The 26,669-nt window shown below is 49.0% G+C and overlaps 2 protein-coding genes across 2 annotated transcripts in view; one reads left to right on the forward strand and one right to left on the reverse strand.

Moving 5' to 3' along the window:
- The first annotated feature begins 1,382 nt into the window (after positions 1-1,382).
- GUSB (glucuronidase beta) lies at positions 1,383-14,265 on the forward strand. The gene is made up of 12 exons (XM_025864581.2): positions 1,383-1,639; positions 3,153-3,338; positions 3,658-3,839; positions 4,020-4,162; positions 4,583-4,770; positions 5,124-5,276; positions 5,416-5,594; positions 5,673-5,819; positions 7,891-7,975; positions 9,533-9,709; positions 12,079-12,214; positions 13,845-14,265. Exons 1-12 carry the CDS (start codon positions 1,439-1,441, stop codon positions 14,012-14,014), a joined length of 1,947 nt encoding a protein of 648 aa, XP_025720366.1. The 5' UTR covers positions 1,383-1,438; the 3' UTR covers positions 14,015-14,265.
- A 1,797-nt stretch (positions 14,266-16,062) lies between these two features.
- VKORC1L1 (vitamin K epoxide reductase complex subunit 1 like 1) overlaps positions 16,063-26,669 on the reverse strand; it is a 57,419-nt gene continuing 46,812 nt past the window's right edge. The window contains exons 2-3 of the mRNA XM_025864583.2: positions 23,631-23,740; positions 16,063-19,913 (exon numbers count right to left, since the gene is read on the reverse strand). Coding sequence (XP_025720368.1) covers positions 19,687-19,913; positions 23,631-23,740 — 337 coding nt within the window. The 3' untranslated portion in view covers positions 16,063-19,686. The remainder of the gene's footprint in view (positions 19,914-23,630; positions 23,741-26,669) is intronic.

Below are 26,669 nucleotides of genomic sequence, written 5' to 3' on the forward strand. Positions count from 1 at the left end.
ACAAGGCATTTCTAGCAATAACCTGCTTCCAGAAGGAAATGTAGATACAATTAAATGCCCTTATAACCTGCAAACCATTGAGACAGATACTTGAAGCGGGCAGAGTGTAATGTTCCTCCAGGAAGCTCCCAACTATCTTCATGTTAATGCCTTGCTAGAGGGAAAAACAACCTTAACTTGACAATGGCAAGGCCTCTGGTATCCTGTGAGTCTTCTTTAACACGTGAAAATCCTTTTGAAAACCTCCCTTTTCCTTACCTCCCCCAACCCCATAGTACATAATCAGCCACCCCTCACAAGCCCGGTGCAGCAGCTCTTTCTGCCCACGGGTTCTGTCCCCATGCTTTAATAAACCACCATTTTTCACCAAAGACATCTCAAGAATTCTTTCTTGGTTGTGGGCTCTGGACTCCACCCCACTGAACCTCACCTATAATCCAAAAGCCCCTCAGCTTCACGGATCTGTCAATGGGCTACAAATTATAAGGACATTTAATTGTATCTACGATCCCTTCTGGAAGCTAGGCCATTGATAGAAATGCTTTGTTCTTGTAAATTGCTAAAACTTTTATAAACTGAGGGAGACTCAGGTCTTGCAGGATTGTGGTCTCTATAGGTTAACTATTTGTTTTTCCTTTAGGGCAGCCAGGAGTGCCTGAGGAATGTCACACATATCCCATTTGGGGGGGGGGCGGGGGTGGTGGTGGTGGTGGTTTGTGGGGTGTCAGCTTCTGCCTGTTCTCAGATAGCCTTCTGCTCTTTCTGCTCAGAAGCCACTTGCTTCTTTCTTTATGACCCTTTAATGCCAAGAGGGAGCGTGGAGTCCCTGGTTAGAGGTTTGGGGCCCAGTTTGATGAGCATCAAACACCATCTCGCACCAAAGCCATTTCAAGATGGCCGTGCGTTCAGGACCTCACCCCACCTATATTCCAAAGCCACATCAAGGAGGCCCGGGGTCAAGGCTATGGCCGCACTGCGGACACCACTACGCATGGCTCCGCCTCGGCTCACTAGGCGTCCGGCCAATTCCCCGGGTCCCTCGCTGGCCTGTGGCCCCGGACCCGCGACCCCGGGGCGGGCTCGCAGTCCCCTTGGCCAGGGCAGGGCCGCGGGACAGGCGCAGAGCCGGGGAATCTCCGGCTTTGCGGGCTGGGGCTGCAAGGGGGGGGGGTTCCCCTCTCCTACGGGCCCAGCTTCGGGCTCCCCGCCGGCCCTCCCCCATCGTCGCCACGGGGCCAGCAGGCAGTGGGTCCCTCCACAGGACGCTCCGGCCTCGGGGTTCCCCGGAACCTGGCATTCGCCCTCAACCAAGATGGCGCGGGAGGCTTCAGGCGAGGCACGTGACCTCGCGCGCCCCCGCCCCGCCCCGCTGGCCTCCGGCGCGGCTCCGACGCGAGCCCGCGGCAGTGGGCTGTTAGCGAGCGGCCACGAGGGAAGCATGCCCGCGGGACTGTGGGCCGCGCTCGGCCCGCTGCTTTGGGCCTGCGGGCTGGCGCTGCAGGGCGGGATGCTGTACCCCCAGGAGAGCCCGTCGCGGGAGCGCAAGGAGCTGGACGGCCTCTGGAGCTTCCGCGCCGACTTCTCCGAGAACCGGCGCCAGGGCTTCGAGGGGCAGTGGTACCGGACCCCGCTGCGCGAGGTGCGGGTCCCGTGGGGAGGGGGCAGGGAGCCTTCCCCTGGGCCCTCGCAGCGGCCGGCCAGGAGGAGCTTAGAGAAGGACAGGCTTGGAGGCGTGGGGGTCGGCCGACAGGGAGAGGGACTGGGAAGGAGGAAACGGGCGGAGGGCCGGCCGGGACGTCTGTGGGGCGGGGGCAGGCCCCTGCTCGACCCCAGTCCGGTGGGACGGGCACCCGCGGCGCGGGCACCGAGCTGGGGGGCGGGAGGAGGGGAGCTCGACATCTTTGTCACCAGCTCTGCCCTGGCACGAAGGACCAGGACATGCCAAGGTTCAGAGAGAGGACGGGGCTTGACACCCAGCTAGCCAAGGATCCCTCCCCGGGTCTCCCGTCTGGCTTGGCGTCGGCCTCTCCTAGATCCGCTTTTCTCAGTGTTTGCCATCCGTTCATCAGGGGAGGAAGAATCGGAGGCTGGGTGCCGGGTTTGTGCCTCACACTTTACTCAGCAGAGCAGCCCCTGCCCCCACCGCCTTCCTCTCTGGGGCAGTCCGTTGATCATCTTCCTCTTAGGGTCTGGACTTCTCGGATCCTCTTGCCTCCGGCAGGGTTGTGGCCCTGGGCTCACCCCTGTCCACAGACTGCCTTGAGAAACAACTGCCCCCTCCCCCACCCCCCGCGCCCAGCCCTGGACACAAACCACCGTAGCAGTGGATTTCTTATCAAGTTATGCATCCATTCAGCCAATATTTTGAGTCTCTGGAAATCCCACTTCCAGATGTCAGGAAGCTCTTCCCCAGGCTGCTTGCAGGCTCACTGGGCTATCTGTCCTGTTCATGCCTAGCCTTCTACCTGAGGTGACCAAAGGATTCCCTGCCAGGCTCAGGTTCACCCGGTTCGGCCAGCTTGTCCTGAGGCAGTATCCCAGGGGCCCCGAAAGGCCCTCCCTGACCCCTACAATAGTTCCCTGCCACCCTCCAGACTCTTCACAGAGCTGATCATCTGACAGCGGGGGCCTTGTTCACGGCTTTATTCCTAGCGCCTAGAGCAGCACTGTAGGGGGTCACTGCACGCTGTCCGTTCAATGTCCAAGTGACCAGCGTCTACTTCATGGAGTTGTGAGAATTAAATGAGCCCCATGAAAGGCATCAGTGAGTTCCTGGCAAAGAATGACAATGGTGGGGCGCCTGGGTGGCTCAGTTGGTTAAGCGCCTGCCTTCGGCTCAGATCATGATCCCGGGGTCCTGGGATTGAGTCCCACATGGGGCTCCCTGCTCAGCAGGGAGTCTGCTTCTCCCTCTGACCCTCCCCCCTGCTCGTGATCTCTCTCTCACCCTTTCTCTCAAATAAATAAATAAAATCTTAAAAAAAAAAAAAAAAAAAGGGACAGTAGTGGGACGGCCTGGAACCCCAGGCCCTGGGAGAAGTCATCTTGTCCAACTTCCTGCAGGCAGGGTTGCGGAAGGGACCTGGCCCCTGGGGAAGGGGGCTGCCTGGTCCTAGGTGTTCTGGACCTGATCCCAGCCCTTGTCTCCGCAGTCGGGCCCCACCCTGGACATGCCCGTTCCCTCCAGCTTCAACGATGTGAGCCAGGATAGGCAGCTGCGCAGCTTTGTCGGCTGGGTGTGGTACGAGCGGGAGGTGACCCTGCCCCAGCGATGGACCCAGGACCTGGGCACAAGGGTGGTGCTGAGGATTGGCAGTGCCCACTACTATGCCATTGTGGTCAGTACAACAAGCATCGAGCAGGGCGAGTGGTCATGTGCAGTTGCTGAGCAGCTTGGGGCTGCCTGGTTCACAGGGGTCACCTGATAGCCTGCCTCCTGGGGTGGATGGGGGGCACGCTGAGGCCCCACACTGGGATTAGTGCCCTGGGTCAGGGGAGGTTTGCCTGATCTGTTCTGGAGCTTTATTCCTCCATTCGTGAGACGGGTGGCAGCCGGCAGGGCCCTCAGCCCCCACGTACTGTACTTCGTGTGAGGGAGTGCCTGAGGTGGCAGGCACTGACTTGCTCTTCCCTCCCCATATCTCCCTGTGTCTGCAGTGGGTGAATGGGGTGCATGTGGCGGAGCATGAGGGGGGTCATCTCCCCTTCGAAGCTGACATCAGCAAGCTGGTCCAGAGTGGGCCCCTGTCCTCCTGCCGCATTACCATTGCCATCAACAACACGCTCACCCCCCACACTCTGCCACCAGGGACCATCCTCCACAAGACGGATATCTCCAAGTGAGCAGCACCCTGCTCCCCCCTGCACCCCACTCCCCACCCTGCCCACTGGTCTTCCCACTAGGGGCTGGGTGGCCTTAGCAGAGGTGAGGCCCTGGCTCTGGGAGGCCAGGGAGACATGTGAGCTGAGGTTGAAGGACCAGAGCAAGGCCCCAGTTGGGCATTTTCCTCCCATCCTAGGTACCCCAAGGGTTACTTTGTCCAGGACACAAACTTTGACTTCTTCAACTATGCGGGGCTGCATCGGCCTGTGCTCCTCTACACCACGCCTACCACCTACATTGATGACATCACCATCACCACCGGCGTGGACCAGGACACTGGTAAGGGGCTCCTGGCAAGAACTTCCCTCAGCCAGGCCCCAAGTGGCTCTGCTCCCTGTTTAGAAAGACCTGCTAGGAGAGAGGCTCTTCCAGAATCTCATCATCCTCAGGCTTTTCATCCACCTAAGAAGAGCTGAAATCCAGCCTGTCTGAACAGGCTTGGGCCGCAGAAATCCCCCATCTGGTCTGACCACATTTTGTGAGGAAATGAAGCCCAAAGAGAAGTGGGGCTTGCCTAAAATCATAGCCCTGGGTGAATAGCTCAGGATTCATGAGAATCCACGTCTCTTCCCACCATGCCACCCTCAGTGCCCCCTGACTGCAGACTGAGATCCAGAGTGGTGGCCACAGAGGGCTCTCCCCTGTGTGACCCAGGTGGTGTCCTTGCCTCTTTTGTCCGATCTTTCTCGTCCCTTGCAGGGCTGGTGGATTACCAGGTTTTTGTCCAGGGCAGTGAATACTTCCAGCTGGAAGTGTGTCTTCTGGATCAGGAAGGCAAAGTCGTGGCCCAGGGGACAGGGGGCCGCGGCCAGCTGCAGGTGCCCAACGCCCACCTCTGGTGGCCCTACCTGATGCATGAGCACCCCGCCTACCTGTACTCATTGGAGGTAATGGTGGTTAGGCCTGGGGCTGCAGAAGGCCTTTTGCCCCTACCTAGCAGCCTTGGCTTCCAGTGAGTGGGGGTTGGGGGGGGTACAGGACAGATAGTCAGGCACACGTGGTCCTCTGAGCTTCCTAGTCAATTGGATTGCAGTGTTCCCAGCCTGGTCTTCTCAATGCTTGGTGGGGAGGCCCAGTTTTGAAGAGCAGGCTCCGGGGACAGGGTGGGGGAAGGTTCCTCCTTGCTCGTGGCAGAAGCCGGGGATTTCTGCATCTCTCTGCCTGCCCGCTGAGGGTGGGCTGTGTGGGGCTCAGGCCCGCAAGGATGCCTCACACACGGTGCGGTGCTCTGCCTTCACAGGTGAGGCTGACCGCACAGACAGCAGCTGGGGCCGTGTCCGACTTCTACACCCTCCCCGTCGGGATTCGCACTGTAGCCGTCACAGAGCACCAGTTCCTCATCAATGGGAAACCTTTCTATTTCCACGGGGTCAACAAACACGAGGATGCGGATGTGGGTTGTGGCCTCCGGGCCCCTATGAGCATTATTTCCTAGCCTCACCTTCTTCCCCACGACCCTTGAGGGGCCTGGCTTTAGAACGAAGTGCATCAGGACAGGGGGCAGGGGGTCACTCTACTGTGCTCTGCCCTAGATCCGGGGGAGGGGCTTTGACTGGCCCCTGCTGGTGAAGGACTTCAACCTGCTGCGCTGGCTGGGGGCCAACGCCTTCCGCACCAGCCACTACCCCTACGCCGAGGAGGTGATGCAGCTCTGCGACCGCTACGGGATCGTGGTCATCGATGAGAGTCCGGGCGTGGGCATCGTGCTGGTGTAAGTGCCCCGGCTCCCGCCCCCCCACCCCCGGTGGCAGGCCCTGCTGACCTGCTCCCTTCCCTCTCCCTGCGGCAGCCAGAGCTACAGCAACGAGTCTCTGCAGCACCACCTGGAGGTGATGGAGGAGCTGGTGCGCAGGGACAAGAATCACCCGGCTGTTGTGATGTGGTCGGTGGCCAATGAGCCCACTTCCTTCCTGAAGCCTGCCGGTTACTACTTCAAGTGAGTGCTCCCGCCGCCCTGGGCCGGGCCAGGGGTGAGAGGTGAGGCCTGTGGCCTGGCTCCAACTTGGTTAGCAGCTGTGGGAGCGCTCAGGTCAGCCGGCGGCTGGGGGTTTGGGGGAGGCAGGCCTCCACATGTGGTCAGTTCGGGGGACCTAGTGCCACCCGCCACATTGGGGTGTCAACCCAGGGAGACCCACGGTCCCCTCTTCACACCTGAAATGAAGTCTGGAGTTCACTTATACCCGAAACTTCGGGTTATGAAGAGAATAGCAGCCTGGCCGATGATACGGGGGAGGGTCCTTTATAGAAGCCTATGTGAAGCCTGGGCCTGGCTTTCCAGAAAACCCGGTGAAGAGGTCAGGTGCTTGCAGCTGGTCGTGGAATCACCTTGAAACACGGCCTGGGGCGCTGGTGGTGGGGGCACTGGCTTGGCACCTGCTACCGGGTCAGCACTGCCTTCACTGTGCATTTCTGAATGGGTGAGCCGCTCGAGGTAAAAGTTCCGAACAAAACCCGTTACCATCATCTCTCAATCGTTATCTCCATTCCCGGGAAATTTAGTGTATGTTAAAGCTGCAAAAAACCACTTTGTGATGCTTTGGGTTTGTTTGTAAAGAGGAGTTAGGCCTTATAAAACCGGATTTTCCGGGCAGATAACCCTACATAGGTCTTTCGATGACATACATATTCTAACTATTCTAAAGTGACATTGTTGGGCAGGATCAGTCCATCTCAAGCTCACGCCCCGCTCACCAAATGCCAGTAGCCCTTCCCTCCCCCACCAGCATTGCTGTGCACAGAATCCCCACATAGGGGCGTCCCCGACAACAGGGCAGGGTGGGGGGGTGTCCTTGGTGCCTTGTGTTCCTTACGATCATGGTCATGCAGTTGTAACTTAGTCTGCAGAGGGGAATCACTTGCTGTGGGGGCAGCTGAGGCTGTCCCAGTGCCACAGGGCGCTGTGACCTGAGCTGGGGTAGAAGATGCGGGGCTCTGGGCAAAGGACAGCTCTGGACACACAGCCTGGAGCCTCGGGCTGTGCTGAGCCAGGGTTGGGGGACAGAAGTTTGTCGTGGGGCGGAAAGGAGTGCAGGTGCCCGGTGCTCCTACAGGCTGTTCTGGGAGGTGCCGAGAGGGAGGCGCGTGATCGGGGGGGGATGGCGGAGAGGCAGGCGGGCTGTGGCTAAAGCTGCCTGGGCCTGAGGAGCTTCCCAGGGACACCCAGGCTGTTTCAGGGTGTGGCTTTGGGGCTCGAGGTGAGGGATACCATTCTGGCTCGAGGAAACCGCAGCCCTCGAAAGAAAAGGGCAGTGTGGGGAGGGCGTCAAGGGGAAGAAAGCTGGCTGTGGGAAGAGAGAAGCAGGCTTAACCGTGAATGGGGTGACCTGCACTGGGTGGCCTCTGACAGGTCCCTGGGCTGAGCCCCGACCACAGGCTGGGCCCTCTGTTGGGAAGCCTCTTCTCAAGGTCCCTCCTTGATGACGCATAAATGCCGTTTCTTCCGAGTCCGGGCTGACCCCCCGGTGTCCATTGAGTGCCCTGTTACTGCCTCCCCGAGCTCTGGGCCTCCCCTTCATGGTCCTCCGGCCACTTATAATATTTGTGGCATCTCCCTGTGCCACACTGCCCCACCAAGCTGCGGACGGGCGAAGCTGTTTCAGTCTCCCGTGAGTGCCCCGTGCACAGCCTGCCTCCTCGCACACCCCCCCAACTTATTTGTTAAATTTGGATCCGTCCTGGTCCATACCCCACGCATTCTTGTTTTCCAGAGCTTTTTCAGAGATTCAGAACGCAGCTTTTAGCCACACCGAGTCCAAGGACCCCAGCTTCGGGTGCCTGCACACCCCTGCGAGGGTGGCCCTGTCTCTGGGGTGGGGCCAGGGGAGGAGTTGGGGAAGGAGAAAGAAAGATGCTGGGGAACATGATCTAAGGCTAGAAGAACATGTTTGCTCCCCTAAAGTACTCTTCAGAGTAGGGAGGAGAGCAGGGGATTTGGCTGGGAGATGGGATGGCGAGAGAGAGGCCCTTCTCGGACTGACCAGCCTGTGTCTTCTGCCCTCCGTGGACAGGACGCTGATTGCTCACACCAAAGCCTTGGACCCCTCCCGGCCCGTGACCTTTGTGACCAACTCCAACTATGAAGCAGACCTGGGGGTGAGCCTGGGGGTCTCTGCACCACTTCCCTGCCTGTCCTCTCACCTTCCCTGATGCTTGCTAACATGGGCTGCTGGGAAGAGCCTTGAGCGGCTGGTCCAAACGCTCTCCTAGATGGTCTTCAGGTTAAAGAGAACTAGCTGCTTAGTTGTCAGGCAGTGTGACTTCTTAATCCAGGGAGGCTGGGCACAGGGAGGTTTCACTCATTCTCAGTTCAGACTCGGCATGTGATGCTCCTCAGTTGAAGAGAATTACAGTTGTCACTAGCCAGTGTTTCTCAAACCTGGCCGGTTGTCAGAACCACCAAGGGAAGCTCTTTGTAAGTACAGATGCCTGGATTCTGAGATTTAGTAAGTCCAGGGTGGCAGTCTGAGTTTTTAAAAAGCTCCTCAGCGATTCCAGTCATCACCTGGCTTTGGGAGCCACGGGCAGGGATCGAAGGGACGGCCAGGCTCACCCATGGCTGGCGAGCAGTCCCTTGGGAACGACGTGTTGCGTTGCACTGAAGCTAGAAGACATGGGAGCAAGAAAAGGCTTCTTCACGAGAGAACTCAAGGCCAGTATTTAAGAGGAAAGTGCTACAGAAGGAGCAAACATCTGGTGGAAAGAATGGAGGCGAAAATGCAAGATACAAATATCAGTTGGGAACTCTCATTTTAACACGGATGGGAAAAGATTTGTATCCCTGGTGTTTCCCTTGCCATCTCTCGAGAACACCCCCTTCAAGGAAGCATAGAGGCTGGCAAAACTCCAGCCTGGCCCAGGCGGGCGTGGACATTCTCAGAGCCCAAGTGGCGTCTCTTCTTGTCCTGGTCTCCTGTGTGGACGGGGCAGCCAGTGCCTGAGCCTCAGAGGGTCGCCACACTCCTGGTGGGATGTGCCATCCAGGCACACGTGTCCCCCACAGGCTGCCTCGTCCTGCCTCCTGGTCTGCCACCACCCTTTGGGAAGGGGCTCGGTCACCTGGGAAAGTCAGACCACATCAGGCATTGGTTCAGGTGCTGGGAGGGACCGGACCCTTGGCTGCCTCGTGTTTGCGGCTCTGTCCTGAGCACCGCACTGTGTAGACGCGAGGCGGTCCTGCCCATCCTCTCTGCTACCCGCCAGGAGGGAATTTTGCTGGCACTCTGTGGCCCACGGCACCAGCTCACAAACAGCATGGCTAACCAAAATCTTTGTGAGGAGAAAAAGTGCATCTGTCCTTCAGTTGGGAACCTTTCTCCAGGGCCAGGTAAAGGAAGGCCAGTGTGACAGGAGTGCTGTGGAGCAACCAAATCCTGTGTCATGGGCCCTGGGCTGCGCCGAGGCCAGCTCGGGGGGCACCTTTGTGCCGCTCAGCCTCTCCGGAGTCCAGCTGCGGCTACTTCCCGGAGCATCAGTCCAGAATTAGAGCCTTGCCCGATTCAGGTCACTTCTGCCTACGCTTGCCACACACGGGCGCACCCAAATCGTTTGCTTCCCCCTCCTACCTCCTCTGCCGGAAGAGCCCCCGAGTTTGGGAGCCCTAAAGGTCTTTTACCTTCTGGTTTGTGAACAAGTTTCACGCTCTCCTCCTAGGCGCCGTATGTGGACGTCATCTGTGTGAACAGTTACTACTCTTGGTATCATGACTACGGGCACCTGGAGGTGATTCCCCTGCACCTGGCCACCGAGTTTGAGAACTGGTATAGGACCTATCAGAAGCCAATCATCCAGAGCGAGTACGGAGCAGGGTCCGTTGCAGGGTTTCACCAGGTAAGTCGTGTAGAGTGTTCTGTTTATTTGTTCACTGTCCAGGACAGGGGTGGCACTCCTTCCCCCAGAGGCTAGAAAGGTGCTCCTGTCCCATCCCTCACTTGTGCTGACCATCTCCCCGCGGTGCTTCGGGCTCACACCAGCCTGTCCTCCAGGACTCAGGCCTCTGCCTCGCTTGCCTGGTCCTTCTTCTGGCCTTGTTTCCAGGGAAGCTTCCTGCTGGCTGCCCGAGTGGTCTCCTGAGCAAATCCAAACCTTGGGAGTCCCGTCACTGGCATCCCCTGGCCCCCACATTAAAGCCCCAGCCCATGGCCAGGGCAGTCGGTGTCCTTTGCTCTCCGCCCTCCCCCAGGTCGTCGTCCTCCTCTGCCTTCACTCCGGGTCACTGGACTGTTTTCACGGTGCTCGTTGGCTCTTGCTCTGGTGTGGGCTGTTCCTTCTGCCTGGAATGCCCGTGTTAGTACCACATTCGCCGACGCCTGGATTCTTATTCAGTGTTCAGGTCTCAGCTCTGAGGTCCCCTCTTTGGTGAGGTTTACCCCACCTGCCCCAAGCCGAGGAAGCTGTGCTCTGTGCCCAGTCTCTGTCTCAGCGTTTCTCACTGGGTACCATCATTATTTCTCTGCCTCTGTCCTTGACCAGACCTGGGCTCCAAGAGAGCGACTGAATCTTATTTATCATTGCTTCCCAAGCCCTCAGCAGTGTCCGGCACTCAGTAGGTGCTAAATAATACTTGTTAAGGAAATGAATGAAATCTTGGAGCAAGGTTTAATCACTAGCATTTTTCCCCTCTCTCTCCCCCCTTTTTTTAATTTCCTCATCAAAGATATGATGCTTTCTCTTGTGGGGATTTTTTTCATGTGGATTCTTGAACCACGGCCAGCCCCTCATCCCCACCCCAGACTCACCTGTCACGGGTATCGGATTCCTTGTTGACACACAATATGCTTATCCTTTGCATGTTGAACAGCTACCGCTAGGGACTATATTTTTCTGTTCACACCCTTAAATCCAGCTTGCTTACACAGAATGCCACGTGTACAAACTGGTAGAATAGGGGGAAATAGCTTATGAGAATGGTGTATATACATACCAGCTCTTCATCTTTGAAAAGGTCATGAACTCTGAATGTTTAAGCAGCCCAGTCTAGATCTGGCGCTGATAGAACCATTTGCCGTGATGGAATTTTTCTGCAGTGTGCAAAAGGGCAGCCACTAGCCACATGTGGCTACTGAGGACTTGAAATGTGACTAGTAAGACCGAATCGATTTAGTTTAATTCAGTCTTAAGTTTAAATGGTGAAGTGTGGCGAGTGTTAGGCCAGGCAGGGTTGGTAAGAAAATCTACATATCGCCCTGCCTTTAGATTCACTCTGGAACCAGAACAAAACATGGCGCAGTGGTACTGTGCATTCATCAGGGCATCCCGTGTAGCATTTTAATCCTTCTCGTTGGAACAGAAGTTCAAAGCCTGCAGGGATTTGTTCTCCTGTAACATGACTGAGATGCTGCATCCTTGAACATTTAAGATTGAGTGCCCCCCCCCCCAATTCCCATGGGATGAAAACTCGGGCTTTGTGTTCCAGGAACATCTGAACAATTCTTACGTCTTAGTCCACCACATGTAGGTGCTCTTCACCAAACACTGAATGAGTCCACAGCGGTGGCCTCTGCCTTCGTTAGAACCCTTCTCACCTGTGCGGTGGGAGCTGGACTGTCTCCCGGGGAGCCTTGTGGGGCGCCTCTCAGCCCCCCTGCTAACCATCCCCTGGCTCCGGCTTCACACTCTCCCAGTTCACCCTCGTTACACTTACAACTCGAGTCTGTCTTGCTGGAGGGTAGAGCCTGCAGGGGCAGGGCCGCTTGCCTTTCGTGCTCATGGCTTCACGGCCAAAGCCGCCTCGGAAGCAGATACTAAGTGGTTATTTGTGGGATGGGTGGAATTGCTCCATAGCAGCTGCCTCCCCAGACCAGGCAAGATGAATGTGAGGGGAGTGCAGTGAGTCACCGTAGTTCTCCAGTTACGCACTGGCAGCTTCTTAACACTTGAGGTTTCAATTTATTATTCGAAGACTTATTTTTACTTCCCGTGTAGCTCAGCTGTAAGACTGCGCTGGTGAATAGAGACAGAAGAGTAAGATCAAGAAAACATCAAATTCTGTTGATAAATGAAACAGTTACTAATTCAGGTTGTTTACCGAAAATCTCTTTTCTTTCCGGAGGGCTGCCTCACACCCTGGCTGTGTCCACCAGCACGTCCTGCAGTCACTACAGCCGCTGTGGAGATGGGTATTTTGGTCACCATCACATGGGTCTTTGTTTTTATCTAACAGTTCTGCCTCTTCAATTCTCCCTGGCTTTGAATTCCAGGACCCACCTCTGATGTTCAGTGAAGAGTACCAGAAAGGTCTGCTGGAGCAGTATCATTTGGTTCTGGATCAAAAACGCAAAGACTATGTGGTGGGAGAGCTCATCTGGAATTTTGCCGATTTTATGACTGACCAGTGTAAGTGGAAGTTTGGGTTACAGATGTACCGTTGCTCATTTTTTCAGGTCGGCCTGTTAGGTCAGGACGTTCCGTTGTCGACAGTGGAAACGAGGGGGAAAGCGCTAATCAGTGTGGGCGACGAGACTTTCCTAGGAGAAGCAAGTCGCGTTTAGGAAGCAGCACACACTTGCCTGCTTCCCGCATCATTTTATGGTTAAAAAAAAAGCAAACAGGAGAACCTATTATCTTGAGGCAAAAATGACCAACTTAACCTTTGTCTGTTTCACAACAGGGTGAGGAAAAAGTGGACCTTGTATCGGATTTACTTGTGGGATATGCTCATTATTCCAGAGTAGGGTACAAAGCCCGGGAAACTTAGGACGTCAGTGTGTTTTACGTTGTTCACTTGTGAAAGGCAGGTTTACCAAATACGAGTAAGTGTCAGTGTTTGGGATGTGGGAGGCTCAGTACTGTAAGTCTGCATGCTTTCTGAGGTGGGGAGAGATGAGGGTCCCTTCAGTGGGGTTCCAAATGAACATATCCCATTTCTTTCCATTCCTCTAGGTATTACTAGTTTCCTGATAGACCATAAATTTAGCATAGCAATTTGGGGAGGTGAGGAAGGATTTGGTAGTAGTGGGAATTATTAGAGGGAAAGACAGGGCTTTGGAAGGTGAAAATTTAATTAAGAGTTAGAATGGAGGGCGCCTGAGTGGCTCAGTTGGTTAAGTGACTGCCTTCGGCTCAGGTCAAGATCCTGGAGTCCCGGGATCGAGTCCGGTATCGGGCTCCCTGCTCAGCGGGGAGTCTGCTTCTCCCTCTGACCCTGCCCCCTCTCACATGCTCTCTCTCTCTCAAATAAAATCTTTAAAAATAAAAAAATTAGAATTGAGAGGGAGGTAAAGAGAAAAAGGAATGAGAACACGAGCCTCTCTGTGTTTGGCAAATGAGATCAGTGGCTTCTGCAGCCTAGTTTCGTGAGTGGGCGCCTTGGCTTTGTGCAATAAGAAATCAGCTGTGACTGTGGACAGATTACCCAGCTCTTCCATAAGCCTGTACGTGGGGATAAACCACCTTGCAAGCTGACGTAGGAGTTCATTTGATAAGGGGCTTGGCATGGTGCCTCGCATTGGCTTATCACGGAGAGAGCTTCCCATTTCACGGAGGCTGCGGTTTCACGAGGGGGTAACGCAGCAGGTGTCCCGGGAGCCCGGGGCCGGCTTTGCCGCCCTCGCAGCTTCAGCCCTGGCGGAGCAGCCGAGTGGCCTGGAGCAGTGAGAGCCTGGCCTTGCCGGCTCCGGCTCCGGCTTCCGCCAGATTGTCTCTTCAGAGCAGCCCCGGCCTTTCTGAGGGTAACTCGCCCTCGGCCCCCTGCGCCAGCTACCGGGCAGCTGGGTATGCATGTTTCGTAGAGAAAAGAATACGTAATTTAGGGTGTCCTTCCCCTAACAGACAAAAGAAACAGCACCCCAGGGCGCTGAGGTGGTTTGGGGGAGCAGCAGTACAGAAGTGGGCTTCGGACGCCACTTCCAACCGAGCAGGCCGAAACTGTGAAAGGGCAGTTCTGTTTCGTGCCCAGCATGGCTCCAGGTTGGTCCCCATTTGGCCCATCAGAAGGCATCTGAAACTCCTTTTGCCTTGTTTTTAGCACCGCGGAGAGTAATGGGGAATAAAAAGGGGATCTTCACTCGGCAGAGACAGCCAAAAGCGGCGGCGTTCCTTTTGCGAGAGAGATACTGGAAACTTGCCAATGAAACCACGTACCACCTGTCAGCAGTGAAGTCACAGTGTTTGGAAAACAGCCCGTTTAGTTTTTAAACCACGAACCACCTCTCCTGCCACGGGCGGCCCCAGGTAAGGGGCCGCCTCCACAGCGAAGACATCGAGCACTTTCTGAACCGTGCGGGGCAGACTGGGAAGTTTCTGGCCCGGAGTTTGTACTAATTCACTAGAAGGGAACGTGAGAGGTGAAGATAAAGGCTTTTGTTGTATGTGAATCAAGAGCTGTCTTTATGGAAGTGGCCATAAAGACATAAATTGGATTGAATAAATCTATAAATTGAATGATCTATACTGCTAGAAAGCATCTGAAATTCTTTTTATGTGTCAGGCTGTTTTCACAAACTTCACTGTGTTCGAGTCTTGAGAAACCTGTGCTTCCACTCACACCCGTCAGAGGTGCTGCTTACAGACTCTGCTTCCACAGGACCAGCCCCGCGGCCCTCGGGCCTCCCGTGCTTGTGCAGCAGACCAGGCGCGCGAGAAACAGACAACTGCTCTTCAGCTTCACAGAGGAGCTCCAGTCCCAGGGAATTTCCAGAAAGTGGTATTACTGGAATAATGAGCAAGGTCTGTGTACCAATTTCCACAAAGTTGTAAGCTGACAAGTAAGCATAAGAAAGGTAAGAGCTAAAGAGTGTCTGAATCAGAAGGGAGCTCAGCGGTTACCGATTCTTCCAGGACGTGATTCCAACCTCAGCCACAGTCTAGTCCTGACAGAAGTGGACAGATGGGTATTAACGGCTCACTGGTCCCATCACATCTGACTCCACTGAACGTGATGGGACCTTTTTATTATTTTTTTTTAAAGATTTTATTTATTTTTATTTGACACAGAGAGATAGCATAAGCAGGGGGAGCGGCAGGCAGGCAGAGGCAGAGGGAGAAGCAGGCTTCCCGCTGAGCAGGGAGCCGCATGTGGGCCTCGATCCCAGGACCCTGGGATCACCACCTGAGCCGAAGACAGACGCTTAACCGACTGAGCCACCCAGGCGCCCCAGTGATGGGACCTTTTTAAACAGGCTGGGCCTACAGACAAGTACTCTAGGCCTTTGTACCTCTGGGTGAGGCCACTGCCCTGCTCCTGGGGGATGGTCTTTGGTCTTTCCCTGTGGAACCATTCCTCCTCCTCCTCTTGCCCAGCTTCCATTCGGCCGAGTCAGGTACACTATTCCTAAGATTTCAGTATCAATCCTGGTTTAAAGCTCAGTGCTTCGGAAGAAGATCCTGTTGGTGTCCAGTCAAAGGGAGGACCATGAACCAATGTGGTTCTTAATACAGAACTCGATTCACTTCACTTGTGGTTGCTACCTCCCATCTCAACACGTACCCATTTTTATCCTTCCTTTCCAAGCTCCAGGAAAGGAACAGTAACGATAATTTAACGTCCTTTTAGTGGCCACCTTCAGACCACTTTTAAGAAATTTGAGTGTAGTTGGTTAGGGATTCTAGGGGGTCCATGTTTCTTGGGACCAGTGAACTTCAGTTCCTTGAAGGCTTCAAGTTTTGTGTTACATTTAAGGTCTGGGAACGATAGATAATTCTCTACTTGAAACATTAAAAAAAATTAAACGTAACACACACACTTAAATGTTTTAAAGTTAGCGGTAAGTTCCACTTCCGAAGTCCTAAGGTTCTAGCACAGAACACATGTGTTGTCTTCAGTAAAATCTGGCTGAACTGTATTTTAAAGGGATTCATCCTCCTTGCAGATGTTACCTTTTGAGGAGACTGAGTGGAGTCTTCAGGGGGAGCTAGAGTAAAGCTGTGGGCAAGAGCTCAGCGGCAAGGTCAGCAGCCCCGTCCCTTGTGCTCACACACCCCCGAGCAGGAGCTCCTCTTTCATTTGTTCCTGACAACCACATACATCACAAGCGCACGCAAATTCCAGGAACTACAACCTCCTAAGAATTCTGCACGTGTCTTCTATAAATTACAAATAATGGAAAGGAAAAAGAGGCAGCTCAGTACACCTGTAGGAAGGAAGTTACGGTGTCAGCCTCCAGAGTAGCTGATGGGAAGACTGGATTGACCCCAGCACCTTGTCTGGACTGTGTGACACTTCAGCGTAAGAAGGATGGCACAGCTTCCATGGTAACGGCTACATTTATTTTATACCAAAAAAGTTATGTGCAACAAATAAACATTCTTACATATTTACATTTGTTTTTACCAGTTAGCAAAACGGTCCTAAGTCTCTGATAAAGAATATTTCTATCTCTAGTAAAGGGGGAAGTCTGCCCAGTGAACTCCACTTTAAATGAATGTTTGCTCTGGAGCTTAAAGCATTAGTAATAAATACTTCTGATGGAACATACTATACAGATCATATACCTAATACTTAGGCCATGCTTAATACAGTTTTATAACAAAACATTTCACCTTTTCTGGGCTCATTTGTTAAAAAACAACAACAACAACAAAAAACCAAGTAGCCTGGATTCCCACCCCTGCCCCTCCTGTTTTATCGAAGGGGAGAGTTCTCACAGATTAGGAATCATAAATGCTGCCTAAAATGTCTGAATAGAAATGTTCCACCAATGCTTGCGTGTTGGGGGGAAAACATGAGGACAAAGGTTGCATGTTAGGTATTCCTTCCCAAATAGGTTACCAAAAATGGTAAGTGGATTTCTTGTTGGCATTTGTCTAACACGAATTTTCAAGACAAGATTTGCCAGCTTTCACTCATGTCAAGCAGTGGTTCCAATCTCAGTTACGAAGTAGTCGCTGAAGAGGACTTTGCACTTTTGCTGATAATCTTATAAATGAAATACAAGCAAACTAAAGCCAACAAATAGTTTTAATTTCACTGGAGTCTTGGTCCTATGTCCTACTGAGTAGGGTCCAAAGATCTCTTGTACCAAACGACAGATCTTTGTCTCTGTATGAAAATAGTCAATGCTTTCAACATCTTTAAAAGTAACGGATTTAAAGAGAGGTGACATACATCGAGTAGAAGTAATTCCTGGCAGACAGCTAGTTAAACCTGAGTTATTCACCAGTTTACCTTCGTGGAAAGCACCTAGCTGCAAAGAAAAACCTAATGAAATCCACCAAACCACCTAGTAATTGTCATCTAACCACAGCTTCTCATTTCTTCAAATGATATGACTACCAAGTAAATAAGGGACTCATTCCCCGAACCAAGAAGCATGGAATTACTGCAAAAAACAGACATCCAATCTCCCCACCCCCCCCACTTTGTTCTTCAGTGTTGGTGGCTAGTAATGTTGCAGTGTTTTAAATACTGAGTCTAAAATAGTCATAACAGTCCTCAAATTCTACCACTCCTTCTTGGAGTGGAAGAGAGGATGGAGAGGGGAGACTAAATTCTTCCACCGGGGTCCTGTTGCTTACTGAGATACTAGCAGTACGATGCTGTTATTTCAGGCAGCACGCCTTCATTGCTCAGTGAGAAAAAAGATATGAATTCTGGGGTCACAGGAACGTGGCAAAAATTTTTGCACGACTGAAACAGTGGTGTTCTCCCCAAGGCTTATTAGGAAAGCAAAGGAAAACCTGGAAGGGTGTGGCTGAACATTTTTCACGTTTTATCCTATAAGAGTTGAAGACGTTTCCAAGGATGCAACATCAAGACAAGCTTTAACTATACTCTGCTGATTGATACAAAATATGATGAAAAACCATTTTAAATTGGGACACGAGGAACTTATTTAGCACAGCCGGTGTTATATATACCACAGAAGTCTTCACTGTTAACCATTTCCACTCTAGCTTAGAAGAAAGAACCGGAAGCTGCTTGGCAGGACTGGAAGCGCTGCTACAGGATGACCTCACTGGACAAGTTCTTCAACGTTGGGACTTGTTTCTCCACAAACACCAGACATCCAATCCAATGCTTTCTGTAGTTCATTCACTACAGAAACAAGAACAATACATACATAATAAAACAGGCATTGGAATATTCACATTCATGGGAAAACATAAGCCTGGAAATCCGAATTCAACTTTTACAAAACTGGGTAAAACTGGTTGAAAGTTCATTACAATTCAGATGTTACACCTGCCTTGGGCCAGAAAAGTACATTGCATCAGTCAGGACAGTTAGCTGGACACCGCTGAAAGGTGCTGACTCTACACATTACGGTTTACAGAGCAGAGCCTGTCCCCGCCCTTCAAAAAGAAGGCTTGGGAAAGCACTCAAAAGTTACCGGTCTCTTTTGAACATAATGATGACTCTAACTGGAAGCAAAAACATTGCTGCTGCTTCTCAGTCTAAGCAATAAATTGATCATACAGAACCTTTCCAGAGAATAATGCAGGTTTTCTACTTCATGGTAAGAGGAAGGAAGGACACTTCTGCCCAAGTTCAACACACAAAATATTTGGTTTGAGGTTTAAGACAGAAGGCACTTTTAACATTCTGATAGAAGGTGTTAACCATGGAAACATACTGTTGCAATTTCATTTGGGTTTATTCACATCACCTTTAAAACCTGGGCATTTGCGTAGTTTCTAGAAAGAGCAGCGACGCCATTAGGGTACTTCACCTTCGGGTATTTCTACCTGCACTACTCCCGGTGGAGCAGGTTGAGCAGCGTGTCAGCCCTAAGATTTACAAAGCTAATACTCTACAACGATTAAACTAGACATCCAATTAGTGCAGAATGAAACAGGAGATACTACGGCGCTACCCAAGAGCACTCCTACTCTGGAGCAACTGGGCTTACACTGGTTATTTCAAGGTCCTAATACTGTTTGGTCGACTGGCACCCATATTAAGGAAGAATATCTGCATGAAAATTCAGCTACTGTAAGAGACTACCTAAAAATGCCATATTAACGTTTCCAGCTTTTCTCCAAAGAAATCTAAGCCATTTCCCCATCTTTGGTGTCCTGAAGGCCTTGGACGTGAAGGTCTGGTCACGTGACACATTCTGTAAGGTTATAATTGATCCAGTTTTATGACTAGACGCAAGCTTGACTTGAATGTCCAAATTTAGTTTCTTCCTTTCCGAGGAAGGAGATGAAAGGGAACCAACTACCGTGTTATTTTTGCTGTCAGTACTGGACCCGCAGCTGTCAGTTCTTTTCACAAGATGCTCTGTACTTACTACTTTCACTATTTCTTCAGTCAGCATTGGGCTGACAATTCTTCATTGCTACACTTCAACTAAACTGTACAGTAAGTTCTGCAGGGATGGATCCAATATGTCTACCTTTATTTACAAATATCACATAAATGGATTCTAGTTGAATCTACATGTTTAAATCCATCGGCTAAAAACATATTACATATTGTAAACATGGCAATATTTAATACAGTATCTATTCTAAAATATTTTCATGTCATGATCACATTTGTTATACCTGAAATTGAATTTGTACACATTAGAGAATTACTAGCAATGGTTGCTCACTTTACAATCAAGGGCAGGGGGCTAGGGCTACATTTTATTATTTCAGAAACATCTTCAAAGTAAAGTTAAAGCTTGTCTTTGATTGGCTCGGCATATCCTTTTTTCTTTCCTTTTTTTTTGTGTGTGTATCCATATTTAAAATGAAGATTGACACAGAAAATAGCTAGGGCCCCTTCTAATTTACAGGATTTTAAAAAATCAGTTTAAGATTCTTAGGGAAAGTGTCTGTTGTAAAGAATTAAAAAACAAACAAACAAACAAAAAATTGCTGCAAAATAAACTTAATGGAAAAGGGGACTTCCGACTGTCAGTTCAGAGTTCGTCCGGCTGTCAGTCCTGCTTAGGCTGCAGCTGCCGTTTCCAGGCCTCATTCAAGTAAACTAGTCGTTTGTAGTTGATGATAAGAAGAATGAAGTTCAGCACATATGTGATGACGCAGATGATGCAAAACTCCTTCAGCACAAAGTACAGAATGTAGGCCAGGTACAAAGACCCGACCACAGACACGATGGAGGATGTCATGAGGATTAAAGCTGCAACTGCACTTGCTGTCATGCCTGCAAGAGAAAGAGACACTTGGCTCAGTGAGGCCTTGACAACGGAGACAAAGTCCCTGAGTCAAATGCTAGCATTCTGTGATTTGGTGCGGTGCTGGAATCGCTGACTGTACTGAAACATGCGATGAAATCTGGGCACAAAAACGACTGGTCTGTTTTGTTAAGATTATGCAGGTTGACTTTGCACACAGAATACCAGCTGCAGTGTTTTTGATTTGTCAGTATTTGTCAGTATTCTAGGTGAAATATTACTTATACCATAAACTAGCCTTAGTTAAGTCACGCAAAGAAAATACGCAGTCTTACAATCACACTCTGCGTGAAGCTCATCTGGAAAGTCAACAGCCTCATCGCTCCTAACGGATAAAGGAACGTGAGGCCCTCAGCCTTCTCTCCCAGGCAGGACACACTTCCCCTGGCCTTTTCACCACAGGCTCCCCAACTGTGGGCAGTAAAATCTGCCTTCCCATGTTTAGTCAGATTTCTCAAAAATCCACAATGCTTAGGCCAAATTTTCCAAAAATCACACAAAGATGATTGCACCAATATGCTGCTGAAGAAGGAAAAAACTTGCAATAAACATTTCAGAAAGGGCTCACCCGGGAAGGTAACGGAAACCACGTTTGGCCAGCTGGCCACTTGTGGGTCAAACCAGATCAAGAAAAAAGGCAGTTCTGTGCGCTAAACAGGGGCTCTCTGATGCTGACATCGTCACACGTATTGTTTTGTAATTTCCTGTAGCCAACAGTCGTGAGAACATGTGCTTTTATTCTCAAGGACAGAGGAGACAGCAGAGCATGTTAAACTACCCTCCCTTCCAACAACGAATGGACAAGGAGAACAGAAACAGGAAAAAATTATCGGTGGTAGGAGGTTTGAAGAGGTTAATTAAGTGGAGCTGAAATCCCCACTGCCTGTTGACAAGAAGCTGCCTGTGGGCTACAGTCGGGCCACAAAGGCCGGACTTGCTCCCAGGACTGGTGATTCTAGCGTATGACCTTTCATAAGGCTCCTCAAGGCTACCATACTGTTGGATTCCTTATGCCGGGGACGGGCAAATCCGACTGGCCACCTGCTCTCGTACATAAAGACTGACTGCACCCAGCCGCGCTCACTCGTATGTAACATCCGTGGCAACAGTTAGCAAAGCCTAAATGGTCTTCTGGCTGGCCCTTTACTAGATATCTAAACCTTCAAAAATTAATGCTGTCACGTGAATTTCACTAAGAGAGTTGATTTCAAAATGATATGGACAATATTTACTTTCTCCATGCCACTCTTTTCCTTGAGATAATAACCACTTTTACCTCCTAATATTGACGTGTGAATTAAAAGAGCTACCAGGTGGGGCACCGGGCTGGCTCAGCCAGTACAGCACGTGACTCTTGATCTCAGGGTCGTGAGTTCAAGCCCCACGTTGGGCCTAGAGCTTACTTAATAAATGAATGAATGAATAAATGAATGAATGAGCTAACAGGTATAAAGCCCTTCGAATGCTCCATAAATCCTGGCTATTAGTTAAATACTATTGCACCCAACCTGTCCTGATGTAATGTAGCTGGTGGCTTGGGATACAGTTCCCAGTGGGATTTACAAGGTGCTGTGACTCTAAATAAATGATGGTCCGATCAAGCAGTGGAACATTTTGCAGCTGTGAAGAAGAATGAAGACAATGGACTGCTATGGAAATATCACCACGATGAGGTAGTCAAGCAAAAAAGAAAAAAGAGTATGTAGGACAGTATGTATAGCATCTGCCTTCTGTATTTTAAAAAGGAGGAAAATTAAGATGACGGGCTTGTATTTTCTTGTACATGCCTAAGTACTGCAACACGCAGCTACCAGCTGGGGACGAAAGGCAGCAGGAAGTGGGTGGAGGTGGGCAAAGGTCAAGGGCAGGCTTTTTGCTGGATAGCATTTTATATTTTTTTACTTTCGAACTCGTGAAAGTATTACCTATGGAAAAATTAAAGTAAAAATGCTGTTATCTCAAATAGTTTAGGAGGGAGTGAAGATGATGTGCTCTGGAAAACTGTTGGATGAGTTCAAATGTGCCTTCAATGTGCCTCCTGACATTAAAAATGCCTCATGTGAACACACAAAATGTGCACAGAAAAAATACATAGGATACACACGATTTAAAATATATGTACAAGGAAATTCACAAATTAAGTATTATAAATGGAAATTTGTTCCCTATCTCCAAAAATTAACATAGTCAAAAGCGTTTCTTAGGCTATTTTAATTTTGGCTAATACATTATATTCTTCTTTAGAAATCCAAACAGAACAAATAAATGGAATAAAAAATAAAAGTCTGACCCCTGGCCCCCAACCACTGGACCCTTTTCTATACATTTATATAGATATATTTACATGTATATATAAATATATATAAACATATACTTCTCTATACCTATTATACTACAATTTGCTTTTTTCACCAAACTATGTCTTGATCTTTCCAGAATATTCATGTAAGACCTGCTTTTTCCTTTAATGGATACATAGTATTTTCTAATATGGATGTAACCTAATTTATTCAACCATTATGTTTTGCTAAGCTACTTCCAATTTTTTGCTATTTTAAACTGTACTGCTATGAATATCCTTGTGCGTATTTTTGTATTTCTACAGGATATGGAACTGGGTGAACCTGACAGAGGAGTATTTAGAAAAATTTAGATTCACAATTTACCTCATAACAAATCAACTTCAGCTAGGCAGAAGAGCACAGAAGGGCTGGTAGGTAATGGGGTAAAATATTAACAATGGAAACCAAAGGTCAAAAATGGCTGGATTTAACTCTAAAAGTATAAAAAACTTCTGTACAATCAAAATTCACCAAACTAACATAAAAAAGGATAAAGAATGGGTAAAATGTAACAAATACGAAAATGGACTATTATCAGGATCCCAGTGACAAAAGGGACAACGCAGGAAAATTAAAATGATGGGGATTTGTAACTATTAAATTAGAAATTTTACAGAAAACACTTTTAAGATATGAAGATGGGTGAAGCTTTAGGGAAGCCGGACGACTGAGGGAAAAGTAGTTTGGTAATACGTATTAAAGTCCATTAAAAAAATTTATGTGTTTTGGCTCATTCACCCAGTGTTTGGAAATTTATTTTGCAGAACTAATCCAAAGAGGGAGGTGTGTGTGAGGGGCACTGTAAACAAAATTGATCACTGCAGTGTTATTTAGAACACAAAAACCTGAAACCTTGATATCAACAATAACAGAACACCGAAGAGAGGAAACAACATGAAAGAATTCGCATAAAGTTAAGTGAAAAGAGTAGAAGACAATGGACATAGCAGGTGTGTAAAGGCAATGGAATTACACGCACTGCTTACTGTTAATGTTCTCTCAGGGCATAATATGTTTAAGTAACCCTACAGTATATAAACTAATAAGGAAAAACATTTTCTGGGAAGTGTTTGGAATAGTAAGTTCCCTGAATGGGACTGGTTTTTCTGGACACTATGGGACGCTGCTATCCCTGATTAAACACCAACAGATACCAAATTCAGTATTAGCATCATCAAAATCTCAGTGAACCAAATTTTCACAACAGAAAAATGTGCTACAGCCTAGTGTTCTATCATTAACATGCTTTTATTTACTATAAAGACATTTCAGGGCAAAGACACAAAGTACTAAAGGGAATGTAACAAAACAAACTTATTTTTGTATTGCTGTATAAATACTTACCAAGTAATAACTGTAGTATATAAAATATAAGTCCAAAGACACTGTTTGGCTGGTTTAATACACCATCCTTTCCAAAAATGGAACCCAAAAGACCAAATCCTCGACCCCATCTGTAAAATAAGGAAAACCAGTAACCCCATTTTGAGTCTTTCTATTTTTAAAAATGTAAAATTGTCTGAGAATGCCATGCCAATATACCCAGCTGAATGTCCCAAGTTGCCTGTTTCTATATATTCTCTTATCCAAAAGATAGGACCAAAGTATTCTTTTTCTTTTTTTTTTTTAAAGATTTTATTTATTTATTTGAGAGAGAGAGAATGAGAGCACGAAAGGGAAGAGGGTCAGAGGGAGAAGCAGACTCCCCGCTGAGCAGGGAGCCCGATGCGGGACTCGATCCCGGGACTCCAGGATCATGACCTGAGCCGAAGGCAGTCGCTGAACCAACTGAGCCACCCAGGCGCCCTAAAGTATTATTTTTCTGATGGCATTAGTATTTGCAGAGGAAGGGCTCTCTCAACTTTAAGCCAGTCCCTTCCCAGGAGCACCACTGACATTTTGGGCTAAAGAATTCTTTGCAGTTGGGGGCTGTTCAGTGCATTACAGGGTGTTAGCAGTATCCCTGGGCTCTACCCACTAGATGGAAGTGGTATTCCCCCACCAGTTGTGACAAGCGAAAATGTCTCCAGCCATTGCCAAATGTCCCCAGGGGGCAAAAGCTCCCCCAGCTGAAAGCCACTGGCTTAAGCTGCCTTATTTCTTCATTCAGAGTGTGTGGAGTGAGGGGCACCTGGGTGGCTCAGTCGGTGAAGCATACGACTCTTGGTTTCGGCTCAGGTCATGATCTCATGGGTCATGGGATCAAGCCCTGCGTCCGGCTCCCCACTCAGCACAGGGTCGCCTCCCCTGCTCACGCTCTCACACACGCAAATAAGTAAGTAAGTAAATAAAATAACAAAGTATGTGGACTGAAATGTTGCTTCCTGACAAATTTCACCAGGATATGCAATAGGAAACGTATCTTAGGAACATATTTTTTAAAAATAGAACAATATCAGAAACTATAGGTCCTTCCTAGAATCATACCTCAAGAGTAAAAAACTGATACACAATTTGCTCCATCAGTTTTTGTTTGCAGTTTAACTTCAAATTTTGCACTTAACATTTTCAGAATCTTATTTTCCCGTTTTTAAAAAAGATTATTTCAGATTTAATAAAATTTGACTCAAATATCAAACTAACCCTTACTTTGGATGAAAACCTTTGAAAATAACTTTAACTCTGATGAGAATGCTTTTCAAAAATAAGAAAGAAAACACCAGTCATGGTTTTAGGTCCACAGTGAAGCACTCAATAAAACCTAAACTTTGGTTTCGAAAACAAACTACCTGAAAACAAGGATAAACAAGTGACTCTTTATTTGTCACATGAGTTTAATAGTAGTGTCCAAGAAAGAGTGAAACCTCTTCATAATGATATTGGCAGGGAACAGTAACTCCGATTTTACAAGCGAGTGAGAGTCCTGAAGATTTTTATTGTGCAGTTATACACTTTGAGGAACACAAAATAATCTCCATCAGATTTGTGCATTCTTTTACACATCAAATACTTAATTGTGCACGTTCTAGGGGCAGATAATGGGTCAAGTGCTGGAATACAGGAGTGAACAAATCAGAAAAGGTGGTGCCCTTGTGGAGATTTTATTCAGTTTAGGGAGGAGAAGCAGTGAACATGTAAACAAATGACAAAGTTACAGATACGTAGGAAAGGTGAGGGCAGAGTCATTCTAGACCAGAGCTTCTGAAAATTTAAAAATGCACACAATCGTCTTGGGGTCTCATTAAAATCCAGGTTTTCCTTTCGCAGGTCTGTGGTAGGACCTAAGACTCTGCATTTCCAAACCAAACCAAACCAAATGCTCCCAGCTCAATGCTTCTGGTCTGAGGACCACACTTTACTATTGCTCTAGAAGGAGAAGGGGTGGAGGGAGCTTGTCTAGCTAGATGGTCAGAGATGGCCTTTTTCAGGAATGACATTTTGAATTAAATCCTGAATGATGAAAAGCAGCCAATTTCTTGAGGAATGGCAAGTACAAAGGCCCTGAGGCAGGAATGAGCGATGACTGTGCAAGAAGGCCATCAAGGCTGACACAGTGATTAGGGAAGAATGGCAAACACCCGATCGTTTATAGCATTTATGGCCTTTTGTAGGCCATGATAAAGAGCTTGAATTTTATCCTAATTGCAATGGGAAGATACTGAGTAGCTTTTAAATAGGCGAGTAATATAAGCTTATTTATGATCACTCTTAACTACCGTGTAAAAAACAAACTGCAGGAGGGCAGGAGCACACAGGAAGAAACTATATGCAATCAAACTTCTTAGCCCTGCTCATCTGAAGTAGGAATTCAAATGTAAATCACCACCTTTGGCAATGGAAATAATTGGGCATACTGCCAAAATCATCATGGGCAAAAAGAATTTTTATATATTCCAAGCACTGGTCTGCGTCTAATTATTCACACAGGATTATGTTGATATTTTCCTTGAAAACAATGCAGAAATCCACAGAATATATCGTTTTATCTAAGTAATACATGCATAAGGTTTAAAAACTAAATAACACCGAAAGTCTTACAAAATAGACATCCCGTACTTCAGCCCTCTCCACACACAGTTCTGACCCCCCAGAGACAACCATTATGCTATCTTTTAACCTTTTTTCCCTATTTAGTTCCACATTTTAATTTTTTATTTTTTTAAAGATTTTATTTATTTGACAGACAGAGACAGCGAGAGAGGAAACACAAGCAGGGGGAGTGGGAGAGGGAGAAGCAGGCCTCCAGCGGAGCAGGGAGCCCGATGTGGGGCTCGATCCCAGGACCCCGGTATCATGACCTGAGCCGAAGGCAGACGCTTAACGACTGAGCCACCCAGGTACCCCTATTTTGCTATTTTTTAAGGCAAAATTTATATACATTTAATGCACAAATCTTAACTTTTCTGTAATTTTGATGAATGGAACACCTGAGTAATCCTGGAT

Source organism: Callorhinus ursinus, unplaced genomic scaffold (assembly GCF_003265705.2).
Source record: "Callorhinus ursinus isolate GAN/ISIS: 27379988/994484 unplaced genomic scaffold, GSC_fseal_2.0 scaffold55, whole genome shotgun sequence".
In the NCBI taxonomy this organism is placed as follows: Eukaryota; Metazoa; Chordata; class Mammalia; order Carnivora; family Otariidae; genus Callorhinus; species Callorhinus ursinus.